Here is an 18,024-nt window from a genome sequence, read left to right on the forward strand (position 1 = left end):
CGTGTGATAAAGTGTGCACCACTTTGTGGGAAAGTCAACAGTGGTTGCTCGGATGCAGAAACTCGCTCCCACCCACCATAGGAAACGTGGAATTTCTACCACCGGCTCAGGGGAGCTGTAAACGGGACATGGGCAAAATATCATCTCTCTTGACTTTTCACTTTTTGAACATCGTTCGCTGAAACGAACACCGTCACTTCCCCGCCTGCGCGCCGGTGTACTCTGCATCCAGGGCAGCGGTGACGGTGGTGGAAGAGGGGGGCGAAGGGGAGGCGGTGGCGGTGGTGGTGGAGGAGGAGGAGGAGGAGGAGGAGGAAGAGGAGGAGGTGATAATTGCCCTGCGTCGATGCTTACGCAGCGCGGCGCTGTCGGGATGCAGCAGTCGCAGATGGTCGTGGTAAGACTCCGGGTCGCTGGACGTGAAGCCACAGATCTCGCACACGAACAGCTTGGAGCGGCGCTCCTTGAACGAGTAGAGCTGCTGCACACTGTGAATCTTGTGCAGGTGCGACTCGAGCGAGCACCGCTGCGTGAACGCCTTGTCGCACGCCTGGCACTTGTAGGGGCGCACACCTGCACAGGCGGGGGTGGTGGTCAGTAGCGTAACGAGGGTGGGGCCTTGCCCCCCCCCCCCCCCTCTGGTGGCCAAAGCAACGAGTTGGGGCCCCCTTCACAATCACCGTGAGACATGTTTTCAACATCAATGTACAGGAACAAACACTTATTATGTGAAGACGGAGCGCCCCTACAGCGTTAAGTGTTCGAGACCGTGAACGTGACGATGTGATGAGACAAGAGAAGCCGCGATATAGAAAATAGCCTCTAGGTGCGACCGTGCGAGACAATCAAATATTGGGGGGGGGGGGGGGGGCACCTGACCGATTGCCGCACCCCCTGAGCTGAAAATGTCGTCACTCCGCCACTGGTGGTGGTCACAGCGTCGGTGATTCCCGAACTAATTTAAGTTGATTTTGTCTAACCAGGTGAGACCTCAAGAGATCACGGAATGTCAATCTCATTTTGCAAGCATCATACACTGGCGACGCATGTGCACGTGTGCTCGTGTGCAATACATTGGGGCGCTGTGATGATGGTGAATTTAACTCAGTGCACACGTGGACTGCACGTGGTCTGCGTTCGGTGTGAAAGGGTGGAACGATTCCCCACTTACCATGAATTCAGGGTCACTCTTCGGCTCAAGTGTCGATTTATTTTTTCTTTTCAGTAGCGCCTCTGTTGGCTGTAGCGGCGTGAACCCCGCTGCATGTTTTAATTGTATTGTTCTGTGCTTATCCAGGCGATGACTCATTTTTCAACAGTGACCTGGGGCATAAGTCTGACAGTAGGGGGCGATGTCTAACCCAAATCGAGTAATTTTTGGGGTTGTTTCGAATTTCGCTAATTTGGCACGCAATGGCCCACTTTTTGCGAATGACGTCACTGAAGCAGACGGCGCGTAGTGTTGCCATGGTTACTACACCGGCAGTACTAATCAGGGCGGCCGCTGGAAACCGAACCGTGAACCTCTTGCATGCGACCTTTGTAGAGACACAGAGTATGCAGTTGTCGTATCGCCATCCTGCCACACTAACTAATGTGGCCACAATGTGTCCTCTGTTGAGTTTGTATAATCATACACGCGGTATGGTAGGGTGATGTCAGGAGATTTTTTTTCTCAATCGATATTTCCTTTCAAAACGCTGCTAGGCTGACTTGAAGTCGGCACTATTAGCCTTAGGTAATACCATCGGAGGCTCCTTCACTACGCTCCCTCTCCCCTGCCTGTGCTCAGTCGCGTTTCCGCTCCTCTTCCCTCTTGGCTGCCCTCCATTGGCATAAACTTCCACTCCACATCAAACAGGCAACTCCACGAAAGACGTTCCGTTCCTGCCTTAAGACTCATCGCTTTTCAATAGCTTATCCCTCTCCTACTTGCTGTCCTCTTTCTTAAAACCTTAACCACCCCTCCATTCCCCTCCCTAACTTCGTCACCCTCTCTTTCCTTATCATCGCCCTTATTAACCATGCAAAAAAAGTTTTAACTACACATATTTGTACCATCTAATTTCACAGGTACTATTCTACATTACCGAGTGTTGACATCCCCAGCGTTTAACAGCACTCTCCTTGTTGTATTTCATTGTCAACCAACACCGGGTAGTACAACAGCATGTGCACCTATTGTTCTCATTCAGCCCCCCCAACCCCCCAACACGTTCCATTCAGATAAGCCCCTCCCTCCTCCCCCCTTAACTTGTATTTAAGAGCTTGTCTCTTGGAATTTTGCCTCACGTGATACAGTAAATTTAGCTGTGACGGTCCCACCTAATGACGGAGACTTGTGTTGCCTCCGAAACGTCGTGATTTATTATTTTATTTCTATTATTTCTACTATTTATATTTTATTATTATTTTATTACTTAGTTATTAATTTTTTACCTACGTGACTTTACGGAAAAAACCTAAGATTATCACCCTTCCTTGCCATGCCTTCCCCTCCCCAACACTCAAACCCCATCCATTTTCCCCATCAGCCACACACGAGTGTACCATTTATAATTCTTGTAAAGCGATCTAGATTTGAAGTTTTCGTGACTGCAGGGATCCATACTCGTTGGTTCTTTCGGTAAAGTCACGTAGGTAGAAAATAAAATAAATTAAATCACGACGTTTCGATGGCAACACAAGCAATCGTCATCTCCCACTTCAGCAACAAGTTTTCTTGCTGTGGTTTCCCCACCTGATGATGATTGCTTGTGTTGCAATCGAAACGTCGTGATTTAATTTATTTTATTTTATACCTACGTGACTTTGCCGAAAGAACCAACGAGTCTTGCAAAGCGCTTTGACAAAGGCGCTATATAAAATCTGAGAACAGAAACGTACACGGCCCACAATAATCCTATACTCCTGTAATGAACATGTTTTTTTCTTATAAATCCGTTCATCACCAAGTTGTCACTTGAGGCTGAGTCGACCAAATAATCGTCACTGGTGTTCACCGTGAGCGGGAATCGAACTCGGCTCGCTGGCATCGTAAAACCGTGCGCTAAACCACTACACTGCCGCTCCCCAACCGATGCTACGGTCACAGTACAGACACACACACCGCTCATCGCTGTATAAATGACAGCATCTGTCAATGCGTCAGCATCTGTCAATCCACCCCTGATTAGCACGGTTGGCTACGTACGGTGCGAAAGAAGTTCAACGTGCACACGTGCAATGGGTAAAAAAGGCCTCTTCACGTCATAGCGGAGAGTGTGTGGGTGGGTGGGTGGTGGGCGGGTTCCGCGGGTGGCCGACTTCATATAACAATGCATATCATTTATGTGCAAAAAACAACATTGTCGCTACCATACTTCACCACGCCGGCGCTCCCCCTCACCCGTGTGCGTGCGCACGTGCCGCTTCAGGTCGAAGGTGTCGTTGAAGCCCTTGGCGCAGAAGGGGCACACGTGTCGCTTGACGCCGCTGTGGCACTTGACGTGGCGGTTGAGCATGCGCTGCAGGTTGAAATGCTTCCCGCACACGGGGCACGAGAGCAGGCCCGGCTGCCCGCTCGCCGCGCCGTTCACCTGCCCAGCACGGAGCGACAACGCCGAGAGGTCGGTATGCAATGCACGGTGACACCCCCTCCCCCCCCCTCCCCCCCCGTTGTACGCCGCTTCGCAAATACGTCGCCCGCTTTTTCGTTGTTACTTTTAATACCGCCACTTGATTCGCGCCGCCTCAAACCACTTCACCCGCCCACCGCCCCACTTGCGTCGCTAGGAGTACGTTGCTGAGTCGTGCCTTGTACTTGTGAGTGTCTTGCGCTGACAAGCCTCACTCCGTTGTCAGCCGGACAATATTGAGGTGAGAAATTACGCCCGAGATCGGTGACACGCCATATATTTCTCGTGCAGTAATACCCCGATATACGTCGCCCCCTTTCTACGTCGTTTCGCAAATACGTCGTCGCTACCTGATTTGCTGTCGCCTCAACCCACCCACACTTACGTCGCTGACGGCATCATCCGTCTTTGTTCGTATCCGTCGCCTCCACCAGCTGCTACCCTGTAAATTGCTTGATTTTACGTCGTTTCGATATTCGTCGTCGCACCTTTCAGGAACGCATCCCCGACGTAAAGCGGGCTATTACTGTGTATAGATGTAATGTTGTTGCACTCGCAGTACGCGCGCCCTTAAGACGTGACCGACCGTCCGTCCCTCTCTCCCTCCCTCCAGACCTGACATCCTGCCTTGCCCTTCAGCCAGCCAGTCGGCAAAACTTTTTTTCTCTTATATTCGTATGAAGCGTGATTATTGGTGAGGTTTCAAGCAAAGGCCCCCCTTTTTCACGCATATTAGGCAACGTGTCTGAGAATGGTCCTTCAACTATGGTTAGCGACGTCCTGGTCAATGGCTCTGCATATACAATAGGCGACGTGTCATACAATGGCCCTTCTTCATTACAGAAATACCATCTCGCCTCACTTAGCTGAGAGATAATATCTAATGAAAGGGCTATGAAGAAGGGACATTGTCCGAAACGTCACCTGTTGTTTTTCTCTGTTCATGCCAATGTTATTGACGAGTTTGTTGAGTTTTTGTTGGGTTGCGTACCATTGCCGATAGAGCATCACGTGATTTTTTAAACCATTAATGTTCTGTTTAGTTGCGTGTCTGTTTCTCACCATTCACCCCTCATTCTGTTATCGGTATCATTTCATGATACGAATAATCCATTCAAATGTCACGCAGAGTACAGCTTCGTGTTAGAGAACGCCCCGCAGAGGTGGACACCACGGAGCTACTCCTGAGCGCCTATCGAGTGACCTGTGATGTTTGCTTGAATAAAGTGCCGAATTGAAATGTAGCAACATTCGTGCAGAAGGGAAAATTAGTGCAATAAAGTGCATTCATCGGTGACTGCGCTGAAACCATCAACTCGCTACTCTTGAGAACCCAATTTAATCACTGGCGGCTGAATCATTGATTCGAACCCAGGATCTCAGTGCTGTGACCTCTCAGACAACTTCATACATCGTTTGTCTCCCCGCCCACCCGGCCTGGTGCAATCGCCGTCACGGCCGGACCTGCACCGCCAACGGTGGCAACCACCACCACCACCACCGCACCTGCAGCTGAGTGTCCCAGGCCGGTGGGCACCCGTGCGCCTCTCGTCGAGACATCATCGACACCAGGCTCTGGATATCCTGCCACCCCGCGTGGAAATCCGCGGCTGCCGCTGCCCGCAGCTCGGCGGGCACGGGCAGCGGCGGGGGGCCACGGGGCAACACACAGCCGTGCGGGTAAGGCCGCGCGGGTAGGGCCGCGTGGGTATGGCCGTGCGGGTAAGGCCGCGAGAGGAAGGGCCGGTGAGATGCCTCCTCGGGCGAAAAGCGGACGGGCGGAGGCAGGAGGGAGAATCTCCTTAGGGACTCGAACGGAGTCGCCGGGTACTGCGGCGGCGCCGGCGGCGGCGGTGGTGGCGCAGCGTCGGTGGGAGACGGGGAGCGCGTGCCAAGGGATGGGTTCCCCATCGAGGAGCAGGGGGAGGACACCCGCACGGTCAGATCGAGCGGCAGCTCCTCCGACGATTGCGGCCGCTCCTCGCTGCTGTTTTCCGACGCTGGGAGGAAGGAGCGAGAACGGGAGAGAGGCGCGCGTGTCGATCAACCCGAGGGGCAGCGAGGCCACAGGCCGCCCGCCGCGTGTGGGGTCCGAGCTGGAGCTTTGGAGGCGAGGGTTGGTGGATCACGTAGGGGAGTGGTGGTGGTGGTGGTTGGTTGTGCAATTGAGTGATTATATCGACTGCCAAAGTGAAGACGGCTATATAATCGCCACGCGGTCAATTTATCCGGGAAATTCATCGCAATCCATTGCTGTAAACGTGAATGGGCAACAGCTATATAATTCGGATTTCCATTGTTGTGCTTTTGTTAAATTATTGTGTCAGCAACTATGACGAATTCATGAGCCACGACCATGACCATGTAACGATATTTAGCATAAAGGACTCAACTCGTTTGGCGGATCATATATCCAGTGTTTACATTCAGCCAGAATAATCCCGAGCGCAGTTCCAAGAATACGTTTTGCAATGCCACATCCATTATCTCGTATTATTTTGTCCATCAATTTTTGTTCACGTGTTCATTAAAAAACACACACACACATCGGGTACAATAATATCGCATTCTTATTAAGGACATCTGTACCTTGGCACTCGAGTGGCAATGCCTTATGCCGATAATCCCTACTCTAAGTAGTGACTCACGCACATAATCTGCACGAATCGCATATCGGGGGGGGGGGTAACTTTTGAGTGAGAAATGAAGCCCTCCTGATATCGTGCGCCAATATCGTAGTATCGCCACATCGCGGCAACCCCATTATGGACACGGGAGGTGGGGGGGCTGGTGTCACCGACCTGTGGAGGGCGCGCCCTCGTCCGCGCACGTCTCCGGAGAGGAGTCCTGCCAGTCGCGACACCACCTGCTGACCCAGCGCTTCTTCATCATGAAGGAGCGAGGCATGATGATGCTGCTGCTGATGCTGCTGCTGCTGATGATGGTGGTGATGCTGGTGATGTTGCTGCTGATAGTAATGATCTTAATGGTGGTGGTAGTAGTCGTCGTAATGTTAATACGTATTGCGGCTGTGAGGCTGACGATGTTGATGTTGATGGTGGCGTTTGTCGACGGTGTTGTTCCTTTGGCTGTGTTAGTGGTATGCACGTATGTTGAACTTCTGTCGCACCGTACCTAGCGGTGTTGATGATGGTGGTGGTGTTGCTGGTAGTGTTTTGTAAATGTTCTCAGCTCTTTAGTCAGCCCAATGACCACACAGATAGTCTTCTTCTGCTGCTGATGCTGTTAATGTTTATGTTGCGTATTACTCTTTGGTTCTTTGGGTAAAGTATTCTTCTTTTTCTTCTTCTGATGATGATGATGATCACGATGCTCCTGCCGCTGCTACTGCTGATACTGCTGCTGCTGCTGATTCTTTCTACAAGCAGAAGAGCGACTCGCATCCGCGTGGGCCTCGGGAGCACGGAACTTGGGTACGCGTCTCCGTCCGTCCGTTCACGCGCACGGACGCACGCGCACGGACGCACGCGCGCGCGCGCAACGAAAAACAAGCGACCCACACCCCAGCGGTCGATTACGAGTTGTGAAACTCTTCGCGAGCGATCTCAGGCGAGGAGACGGAGAGAGGCGCGGCCCGCCCAACTTCGAAGACCAAGACCGGGCCACCCCGGCGAACGAGAAAGACGGGATGGCACGACGCTTGGAGATCACACGACATGGTTCCCCGAAATAACGGTGCCAATGCGATTGCCAAAGGGTGGCCACGCCACTGCTGGTTAAACCGGTTCATCATATTGGTTCGTTGCATCGCCCGGAGCGATTGCACACACGCACACACAACTACAACCCATAACTTCACAGAACAGGTATATAGTTTTGTTATTTACATTTTTGCATTCCTTCTCCCTGAAGTTTCACGCTCATTATGCATGCGCAATCCTGAACGTCTACGTGTAACCATCACTCACGCGCGCACTGGCTATTGTGAGGATAAAGTGTCGTCTCAAGACAAAAACACATTACATTCATTTGTTCTGAGTCACGGGTGGCCAAACTGGAGAACGTGTTCCGCGAATTATGAGGTCCACTTTGGCTCCGTTCTTGTCCGAGTAATGTGAATGCTTCCATAAAAAAGTGCGTTAAGAGTGATTGGCTGCTCGATATTTCCACGTGTCAAGCTACTTCGTTGAGCTATCATTTTTGGCCAGGTCGCTTCTGAAAAAGAGCTTTCTTTCTTTTTCTCCTGATGACGATTGCTTGTGTTGCTATCGAAACGTCGTAGTTTTTTCTATTTTTTTTTGTTCTACGTGACTTTACCGAAAGACCCAAAGAATAAAAGCTATACAGCTTAGTGGGCATATTAGTTTTATCCATGTCGTATGTATGGATGTATGTATGTTGAACTTCTTTCGCACTGTATGTAAGCAACCGTGTCAATCGGAGGTCCGGGAGAAGGACAACAAACTAAACGTAAAAAAGCAGTTCCAAATGAATTCGTTTTCAACCTCGTTAGTAATTAGTTGTTCGGGTCCGTATTTTTTGAAGCCACCTCATGAACAGATCACCCGTAGTGAGCCCTGTCTCCGTCACATCCCACAGACTCGACAGGCGTGAGCCTGCACAGAGCTCGTAAGGTCGGCGTGTTGCCAGCGGGCTGCAGAACCGACGTGGTGGGACATCAGGAAGCAGTGCAGCCAAATCGATTGTTGTATTGTACTTCAATGCTTCATGGCAGGACTGTTCCTAGGGGGGGTGGTTGCGAGTTCCCGGGGCAAATCCCACTGTGCCCCCAACCCCACAACGCCTTCAAACTAAATCGAAAAGTATGACATCTGACACCGTGACGTCCAAGCTCGGAGGCTCCCCCAAAGCACAGGGCCCGGGACGGTCGCCCCGATTCGCCCACACCTCTGCTCCCAAGTCCTTCTTCACCAACTCGCATTGACCAGAGCGGTGACAGCCGTACGGTAATATAACTCTCCCCCCCTCCATCCCTCCCCACCATGCCTCGCACAGCTTGTAAATGCGCTCATCCAACAGTGGGGTTCACAAAACGTGTGTGCACGTAACATGCTGGTTTTGCACGTGATTCTACAGAGGTATATTCTTCGAGAAGAGGCGTGGGCTTCCGTGATTTGACGGCATGCTTTTGGTCGAGGCGGGTCAATGTCAGGACGGGGAAGATGGGGAATCGGATGCGCTTGAACAGTGGGTTCCACGGAGCCATCCAGTCCAAAACTCAGGATTTTGTTGGATATCGAGCGTGCCAAATGAGACGTATTTGAGGAATTCGTGTCTTTTTTATTATTATTATCATCCGGCCAGATGGCTCAGCGGTCGAACGAGGAAGGTTGCGAGTTCAAATCTCGATTGGGGTGGAGAGGGATGACTCATCCCATCATCCCTCCGGGGTCGAAATAACTTACGCCACTGTGTGGGGAAGTGAACAGCGGCTGTCCTATGGGTAAATTCGCACTCCGCCATGGGAATGTGGAATTTCCACCACTGGCTCAGGGCTGTGAAACAGGAGATGAGCGGCGATGTCTCATTACTCATTTGAGTTGTGTGCCCGCTTTTGAGCTGCATGGTCGTGAACGTTTGCTGCTGATTCCGTTTCTCACGACAGTGATTACGTCAAATCTAGAATTAAGTGATTACGTCGTTTCAGAAGCAGCATCAGCGCGATGCGACCGCGATTACCGCATTCTCCGTATAATAAGACGCAACTTGTTTTTTTTAAGAGTGTTTTAAATAAATAAAATGGGGTGGGAGGAGGAGGTACGTCTCATAATCCGATATGTGTGCGTATGCGTCAGAGAGAGATCCGATGTGTGTAACTTTATTGACGCCGGGTGCAGGTGTGCGGTGCGTCTTATTCTTTTTTTAAAACCGGAGAATACGGTAATCGAGGATGATATGGGCTCGACTTTAACCGTCTCCCACTTTGATGAGCACGTGACGTGTTGATGTCAGGGCGCTCGTTTTACCGTTGACGGTCTCCATGTGAGCGAGGTAGTGAATGGCTCAAAGCGAACACGTGCGTCCCATCCAAACGCATCAGAGGTGGAAACGTCCACCAGGGAGACGGAGCGATAAAATCAGCTCGTACACGGGAGCCAAATGGAGTATTGACATCGTGGGGTCGTCAGGGGTGGTGGCCGCTTGGGGAGGCCTTCATCCAGCAGTGGATTGACCATGGCTGATGATGATGATGAGGACGTGCATCATCCAGTTGTGACGAGGAAATAGCGTTGTCTTGCAATAACTCAAGAGAGCGTGGATAGGTGATCGCTTCCCGTTCACAGCCCGAAACCATTTTTAGAAATGTCACATTCGCGGGCAAGTCGATCAAAAGAACAACCGTTGATGAGTTGTACGTACTATGAATGTATGTTGAACTTATTTCGCACCAAGAGGTAGTCAATCGCATTAATCGGAGTTTGCGGGGGAAGGACAACAAACTAAACACAAAATATAAGTTCTAATGAAATTAGATTTCAAACAAGCCTCCACCACACAATGATACCCATTTCATTGTTCACAGTGGAATGACTCCTGGCCACGACTGCAATCAGTGGCGAGTGATGTCTGAATCAGTCCTTGGCACCCAACCTCTGCTAGTCCTCATTGACCAGCGTGGTGAAGTATGATCCAACAACCACCAAAACTGAAACGGTGTAAAGGAGGCCCTTTATCCAGCAGTGGAATGACAAAAGTGGCTGTTACATGATTCATTACGAGAGCATCGCTGTTATTATCGCAATACAAGCTTGTGCAGTTTCGCATGCATGTCGCAGTGGGCTCGGATAGTGATGCATTCATAGGTGCTCTGCCAAACTTTTAATTCACGTCTTATAATATTCTTTAATCTGCAGTCAGTCAACGAGCTTTCTCCAAATGTCACACTTGATGCCAGCCTTTGCTCTGAGTGACGCCAGATCACTGCTGTGCTGAACTGCGTAATGGGCATGGCATTGGTCGTGGGCCAATGTCATGCTTCAACAAATAACGTTGCTAATCACGGTGCCACACGAAAGAAGAAGAATATAAATGAGACATTGCACAACACTAACACTAACGACAGTTATTGACAATGATTAAAATTACCGGGATAAGCAGTGCAACTGATAGTTGATTAGGTTCAACATTAAATGTTTATTTAAAGCTTTCGTGACTGCAGGGATTCATATTCTTGATTCTTTCGGTAAAGTCACGTAGAAGGGAAATAATGAAATGGTAAAAATATAAAACAATTAAATTCTCACGACGTTTCGACTGCAACACAAGCAATCATCATCAGGTGTGATATCCAGAATTGTATTGTTTTATATTTTTATTATTGTATTATTTCCCTTCTACGTGACTTTAGCGAAAGAACCAAGAATATAGGTTAACATTTTCAAAGGGATGGGGTGGTGGTGGTGGTGCAGTTGTTGGTGCACTGCGCATATGACCGTGTCCGCCTGAGTTTGATTCCCAGCCACGGCTAATGTTAGTGGCGAGCCCCCCCCCGCCCCCCCCCCTTTCCCTCGACCCCACCTTCACCAACACACACTCACCAGCGTGGTGAAGTATGGTCAAACTCCCATTATTAACATGGCACGGAGGATGTGTGTGTGTGTGTGTGGGGGTTCATCTAACAGTAGATTGACAATGAGCTGTACATTATTTGTATAATGATTCATTATTATCAAATAAAAAAGTTTAATAATAATGAATCATTAAAACAGAAACACTCATACGTTTGCTTAAATAATTAATGACTTCATATCAGCCGAGTAGTCAAGTAGACATTACGCTCAGCTGGCCCAGCCAGTCCACGTCTCCATGCGGCACAGACCCTGGAGACAACAAAAACGTCGCCGATTTATTAATAGGCACCTCGGCAGATGCCACTTGGAAACAGTGCTCAGAACGGGTCGGGCAGCTATGTTTTCCAGTTTGTATTATTCATCACCGTACAGTGTTTGATGTGGGAGCGCTGCGTGCACACCTACGGTGTGGTGGTTGTCTATGCTGGGACTGGAAGCTCTTGCGAATTTAACCCAGAGCAGCGATTGCTGCTATCTCCTTCTCCGACACCGATGGACAATTCAGAATAGCCCTACAGAGCGATTGCCGTCGCTGATCTCAAATCATGGGCCACATCATTCGCAGACAGAATTTAAGATGTTCGCCAAGTGTACGTGTGTGTGTGTCTTGACTCCGCTATGGGAGTCTATGATTCTCTATGTGAGTCTATGGGTGTCTACGTGAGTCCATATCTGAAACCATGGACCACATAGTAACACCACCCACTGGCATAATTTCAGATATTCACCAAGTGTGTGTGTGTGGCTCTCAATGTGAATCTATGGGTATATATGTGAATCTATGAGTCTCCATGTGAGTCTTTATTTAAAATCATGAACCACACAGTAACACCACTCACCGGCATAATTTCAGATATTCACCAAGCGTATGTGTGTGGCTCTTTATATGAATATATGGGTGTATATGGGAATCTATGAGTCTCCGTGTGAGTCTTTATTTAAAATCATGGACCACATAATAACACCACCCACCGGCATCATTTCAGATATTCACCAAGCGTATGTGTGTGGCTCTCTATGTGAATCGATGGGTGTATATGTGAATCTATGAGTCTCCATGTGATTCTTTATTTAAAATCATGGACCACATAATAACACCACCCACCGGCATAATTTCAGATATTCACCAAGTGTGTGTGTGGCTCTCGATGTGAATCTATGGGTGTATATGGGAATCTATGAGTCTCGGCGTGAGTCTACATCTCAAACCGTGCAACGCGCCGTCAAGTCATAATAACGATTATTTAAGTTTGTTTTTGCTCCGATTTCTGTTTGCTTCAATGCATGAATTTAAACATTCATTCATTTATTGTTTTGCCATTTTCGTGACTCACGTGGTAACTCTTGCAAATGAGACTCCTAACCTGGGTTCTTGAGCTCTCGCCGCCTCGTTAAACAACAACAAAAGGTTGAACTTGAAACGTCAAGATTCGCACGCATGAGACGTTCTACTAAAATAAATAACCGAAATATAAACTCACCTTTAACTTTACCATATTTCATTATATTTCGCTTCAAAAGCTTTCGTGACTGCAGGGATTCCTATTCTTGGTTGTTTCGGTAAAGTCACGTAGACTTTACCGAAAGAACCAACAACATATTTGATAATGTTCACGTGCGCGGTGTAAAAGTGATTGGAGGAAGCGCCACTCCACGAGAAACTTCCAGAACCTCGACCCCCCCCCGCTCTCGGATAATGGGATGATGATTATCCTGGTGTTGTGCATCGTAGAGATTTGCATCGAACTCGGACCCCATATCTGTATGTATGTTGAACTTCTTTCGAACCGTACGTCGCCAACCGTGCTAATCGGAGGCGTGGAGTGGACTCTTAAGGTCATGCTGCTGACCAAGAAGGCTCTGGATGGGTCAGCCCCACGTCATCTGCATGAACTGATCCGTTTGTATTCTCCAACGAGTTCCTCGGCTCGCCCTGGTTCGAAGTGCTCACACGTCGATGCACCCTGTTCATGGGGTGGCCAGGCCCCTGTTCTTTGCCAGCGCAGTTTCAAAGGCTGTGGAACGCCTCGCCTTTGGCAATCAGATAATTAGTCACTCGAGATATTGAAATCCGTCTTGTAAACTCACCTCTTTAAATTGGTCTTCATACCCCTATTAACATTTGGCAATTCACCAGCATTGCTTGAAGCAAGCAGCCTGCCTCAGCTGGTGAGACACTGAATGTCGAAACCGGTCCAGAGTTTGGTTGTTTGTTTGGATGAAACCATTCACTCTCAGAAGGGCCGTGTGTGGGCGATGGAATGTGTGACCGAAAAAATAATTACTAAGTTTTTACGTGGAGAGACATGTGTGAACGCGGTGTATCTCCCGCTCAATTATTGTGTTACTTATATTATCCAGGTAGAAGCTTGATTAGTTCGGCTAATCTGTAGGTATGGCAGAGATGCCAGGCCAAAGGAGGCGTGCCAAGGAGGGGGAGTGCGTATTTAATGTGGCGCTGCACTCTGTTGTTGTAGGAGTGTTGTTATAACAATTAGTGTTGTTATAACAATTCTATAATTATTTAAAGTTGCGCATTTTGATGTGACGTCACATTTCTCAAAACCCCGCCCCCTCGTCACACATAGTCACAAATGTCTGACCCCACCCCCAGCACCCTAGGTGCATGTCGTCATTTATGTACGGCGGCTTAAGACGACCCTGACGTTCCATATAAAGCGGAATAAGCGGAAAAACCAGGCAGAGAATTGTTAATTTGTTTTGCTACAGCTTTCGACGCGGTGGCGATGGCTCGTGCCTCAGCAATGCGAACCAGGGTTCGGTTCCAGAATCGGGCGGACTTTATATGTTCTCCCTCTGTTGTGCAGTTTCCGTGTGTGAGAGAATGTGTGACTGAGTGTATGAGTAATTGTGGGTGTATACCTGTTTGTGTGATGAATTCATAGATGCTCGCTAACAGCACTTGCCCAAAACAGTATGTTACAGGCTATGCGGGTGATCTTTGTCTTTGTAATGATTTTAATTACTTAAAATCGCACGATAAAACAAATGTGTTGGAATAAAGACACGCCGATACAATATGAAGCAGAATTGTGTTAAAAGTAGGTACCTAAGGCAAGTGTAATCATTGTAGCGGTGGCCTGGAATCGAACTCAGGTCACCGGATTCATAGTGCAATGCGAAAACTACTGCCCCCAAAGATAAAAGATCCCCATAGCCTTTAACAGGCTGTTGGGACAAGTGCTGTCAGCGAGCACCTATGAAGGCAGGCACAGCACACGAGAGAGTGGGTGGCCAGAACCAACACACGACCGCCTGTGTCTCCCCAGTGGCGATGTTTACACATCCCACCAAGTACTAATTTGAGGCTGAGTCAACCTAGGGGAGGTCTAGGACTGGTTCTGATAATCGTCGCTGGTGTTAGCCGTGAGCGGTAATCGAACTCAGGTCGCCGAGTTCGTAGCGCAGCACAGTAACCACTGCACTACCGCTCCCCAAAGACGAAGGCAAAGATGTCCCTATAGCATTAAAATACTGTTGGGGCAAGTGCTGTTAGCGAACACCTATGAAGGCAGGCATGATACACGAGTGGCACCACACCCGGCCGCCTTTGTCTCCCGAGTGGCGGTGTGGAAACATCGCACCAGGTACTCATTGGAGCCTGAGTCGACATACCGCTCCCCACAACAAAGGCAAAGATCCCCCGTATAGCCTTAACAGACTGTTGGGGCAAGTGCTGTTTAGCGAGCACCTATGAAGGCCGGCACGCACACGAGGGGGTGGGTGGCCAGCACCACGCCCGACCGCCTTTGTCTCCCCCGTGGCGATGTTTACTACACACCGCACAAGGTGCTCATTTGTTGCGCTGTCCACACCCACGCACAGAACTAAAAGCGATCACACGAGTTTTACCACCCGTGGGAAGTTGGCTGCGGGGCTGTGACGCTGTGCGCAGTGGAATCGCCCAGGGAATGGGAGCGGAGGTTTTGTCTCTGCCCAAGGGCACGACGGTGAAATTAAACTGCATTACGTTTCACGTTACAGACACACCGTGTTGCTCCGGGTGAAACGGCTCGCAAAAAAAACACTTTGGGCGAGTTGATTAAAATGTGCCGTTGCCAGGGATAGAACCCATTTCGCCGGGCTCGTTGCAGACCCACAGCTCCACCCCCAACTTAATATTTACGGCGTATAATTCCAATGACTCTAATGGCTCTTCTCAAGTTCTATCTGCTGTGTTCAAACACTGAAACTAGTAAAAGGCAACGGCACACACTTGCCCATTGCAATCCACGGAGCCCATCGCTGGGGTACGGCGATTCGGGGCGGCCGCCCTGGACCCCGCGCGTTAGGGGGTGCCCGCCCTTCGACGTCACGGTGTCATATGGAATGCTTCTGGCTTAGTCTGAAGACCCCACATGGTGGGATTTGCCCTGGGCCCCGCAACCCTCCCCCTTCCACCCCCCTTATGGACAGCCCTGGTCATCCACGTGTCGTGCAGCATACCATTAGACGTCACAGGTAAATGCCCACTGAGCTACGTAGTTCGCTTTCAGAAGCGACCTGGCCACAAGTGGCTTAACACGTGGAAATTTATAGCAGTAGCCAAATACTCCAAACGCGTGTTTGCTCAAAGTGGAGGGGGTGGGGGATAAAGGGCCCGGAGTTTGACATCAGCCATACGGGAAAAAAGTCGAGTTTAAAGCAACGTGGCTTTAAGAGCAGAATGGGCCTCACGCCGTAACAGCATATTCGATACTATACGAGCTTGTTGTATGCGTGACAGCGACGTCTGAATTAAATATATTACCCCCGCCACAGCATGTAAAATTGGTACACTATTCTTTTAAAATAATAACCTTTATTATTGACGCTTTACAGAAGTAAAATCGTTCCAATGTATGCAATCCATCTTGTTTCGTGTGGCAGGAGGGAAAAGCAGCAGTGTTGTGACGCGCTCCTGAGAGTTGGTTTCATGGCTTTATTTTGGTGATTTCGAAAAGTGTATTTGTTTAGCCATGTTTGTTTGTTGTAGTAAAGAGTTAAACTGATGGCCCTAATCTAAGTTGTCTTGTGGTTGTTGTTGGTTGTCTGACTTGCATACCACTGGGATTTTTGCACACAGCGTTGGTGTACGGTGTTTTTTTCTGCAATATTTTGCTGTCTTTTCTTGGATTTTCTGTTTGCACTCAGTCACATATTCACTTTAAGATGTTTTTTTGTTCATGTTTTTGTTTTTTGTTTTTTTGCAGTTGCACCCGATTCAAGAGCCGAATGGCTCACAGGGCTATACCTAATAAATGAACTTGACTTTTCAAAGGAGTCAGCAGCAGCAGTCGACGCCGTGTGGATCGCAGCGACACCGCCAGGATGATGTGGCACGGATGGCGCGATTCTTTGACGATCTTCTGTGCGTGCCTTCGAGTGCGGTGTCGCGAAATCCGTGGCTGTCGTGGGAAAGAGAAGCCCCGTACTTGATGCAGGTGCACTGCGTAGGGGATACTTGAAAGCAGGATTGTGCCTTAGGGGTCGTCCATAAATGACGTCACGCGATTTTGGACGATTTTTGACCCCCCCCCCCCCTCGTCACACGGCGTCACAAAAAGTCAGACCCCCCTAAAATATGACGTCATAAAGCTCTGCCCCCCCCCCCCAAACCATATTTCCATTTCGAAAATAAAACATGCTTCAAATCGTTTTAAACTATTGTCATTGTAGTGCGTATTTAATGTGGCGCTGCACTCTGATGTTGTTATAACAGTTCTATATTCATTTAAAGTTGCGCATTTTGATGTGACGTCACATTTTTCAGCCCCCCCCCCCCTCGTCACACATCATCACAAATGTCTGACCCCCCCCCCCCCTAGGTGCGTGACGTCATTTATGAACGGCCCCTTAGTCCATGCGACAGGGTTGGTCGGTGCCACTTGGGGTGGCTAATACTACCAGTACGGGTACGGGTAGGCCGTGAGTCAATGGTGAGTAACCGTTTGTCACTCATTTCCCAACGTCTTGTCTCTTCTCATAATTCAAGTTCCTAGAATAAACCCACCCGCGCCTGCAACATGGCTTCATCCCAGAGGTAGCAATCGGGTACCCGTACCCTACCCGATACCCGGCCGGGTACGGGTAGCCGGGTATAGGGTACCCGATTGCGACCCTGGTGCGGCCGGGTACGGGTAAGGAATCAAAACCCGTTTGCGACCTATGGTAAACAGATATCATTGCGCCCTCTGGTGACACCCAATGTATTGTAACAGTATTTGCGGTGTTTCACTTGGCAACAGGATGTTTAAAGTATTGTTTATCGATTAAAATCGAAGTGTCTCCCTGCTCAAACGAGCAACGGGGCTGAGGGCAGAAAATCCACGTTCCCATGTCAAAAGCCACTGTATGCTTAGTGGCCGTCCATAAATTACGTTACGCGATTTTGGATGATTTTTGACCCCCCCCGCCCTTCGTCACACGGCGTCACAAAAAGTCAGACCCCCCCCTCAAATATGACGTCACAAAGCTCTGCCCCCCCCCCCCCCCAATTTTTTTTTAAAACATGCTTCAAATCGCTTTAAACGATTGTCATTGTAGTGCGTATTTAATGTGGCGCTGCACTCTGATGTTGTAGGAGAAAACATTTATTAAAAAAGTCGATTTAATTAAGTAGAACGTGTTGTCTATATTAATTTCAAGTTGCTCATTTTGATGTGACGTAACATTTCTCAAACCCCCCCGGTGAAACTAATGCAGACGGAGAGAACGTGAGCATTCTTAAGTTTTTGTGTGTAAATTATTATAATTCAATACTTAGACAATATTTATTACAGAAACCAATATAATCTATATAAAGTTGACATTTATATGTTACTATTATCATTGATCGCACAGCATATGTACCC

The 18,024-nt window shown here is 49.0% G+C and overlaps 1 protein-coding gene across 1 annotated transcript; it reads right to left on the reverse strand.

Annotated features, from left to right (window-relative positions):
• Nucleotides 1–193: 193 nt before the first annotated feature.
• Nucleotides 194–3,691, reverse strand: LOC144937273 (putative transcription factor Ovo-like 1). The gene is made up of 3 exons (XM_078864682.1): nt 3,389–3,691; nt 355–573; nt 194–222 (listed from the first exon to the last, which is right to left on the reverse strand). The coding sequence occupies exons 1-3, from the start codon at nt 3,501–3,503 to the stop codon at nt 194–196; spliced, it is 363 nt and encodes a 120-aa protein (XP_078720808.1). The 5' UTR covers nt 3,504–3,691.
• Nucleotides 3,692–18,024: the final 14,333 nt, after the last annotated feature.

Source organism: Lampetra fluviatilis, chromosome 18, assembly GCF_964198595.1.
Source record: "Lampetra fluviatilis chromosome 18, kcLamFluv1.1, whole genome shotgun sequence".
Taxonomy (NCBI): Eukaryota; Metazoa; Chordata; class Hyperoartia; order Petromyzontiformes; family Petromyzontidae; genus Lampetra; species Lampetra fluviatilis.

Bases quoted from the DNA above. Each gene is read 5' to 3' on its own strand.
- LOC144937273 (XM_078864682.1), bottom strand. From the start codon at position 3,503: ATGCTCAACCGCCACGTCAAGTGCCACAGCGGCGTCAAGCGACACGTG. The intron at 574-3,388 runs GTGAGGGGGAGC...CCGCCTGTGCAG, and splicing joins GCACGTGCGCACGCACACGG to GTGTGCGCCCCTACAAGTGC. The intron at 223-354 runs GTAAGCATCGAC...CCCTGGATGCAG, and splicing joins TCCCGACAGCGCCGCGCTGC to AGTACACCGGCGCGCAGGCG.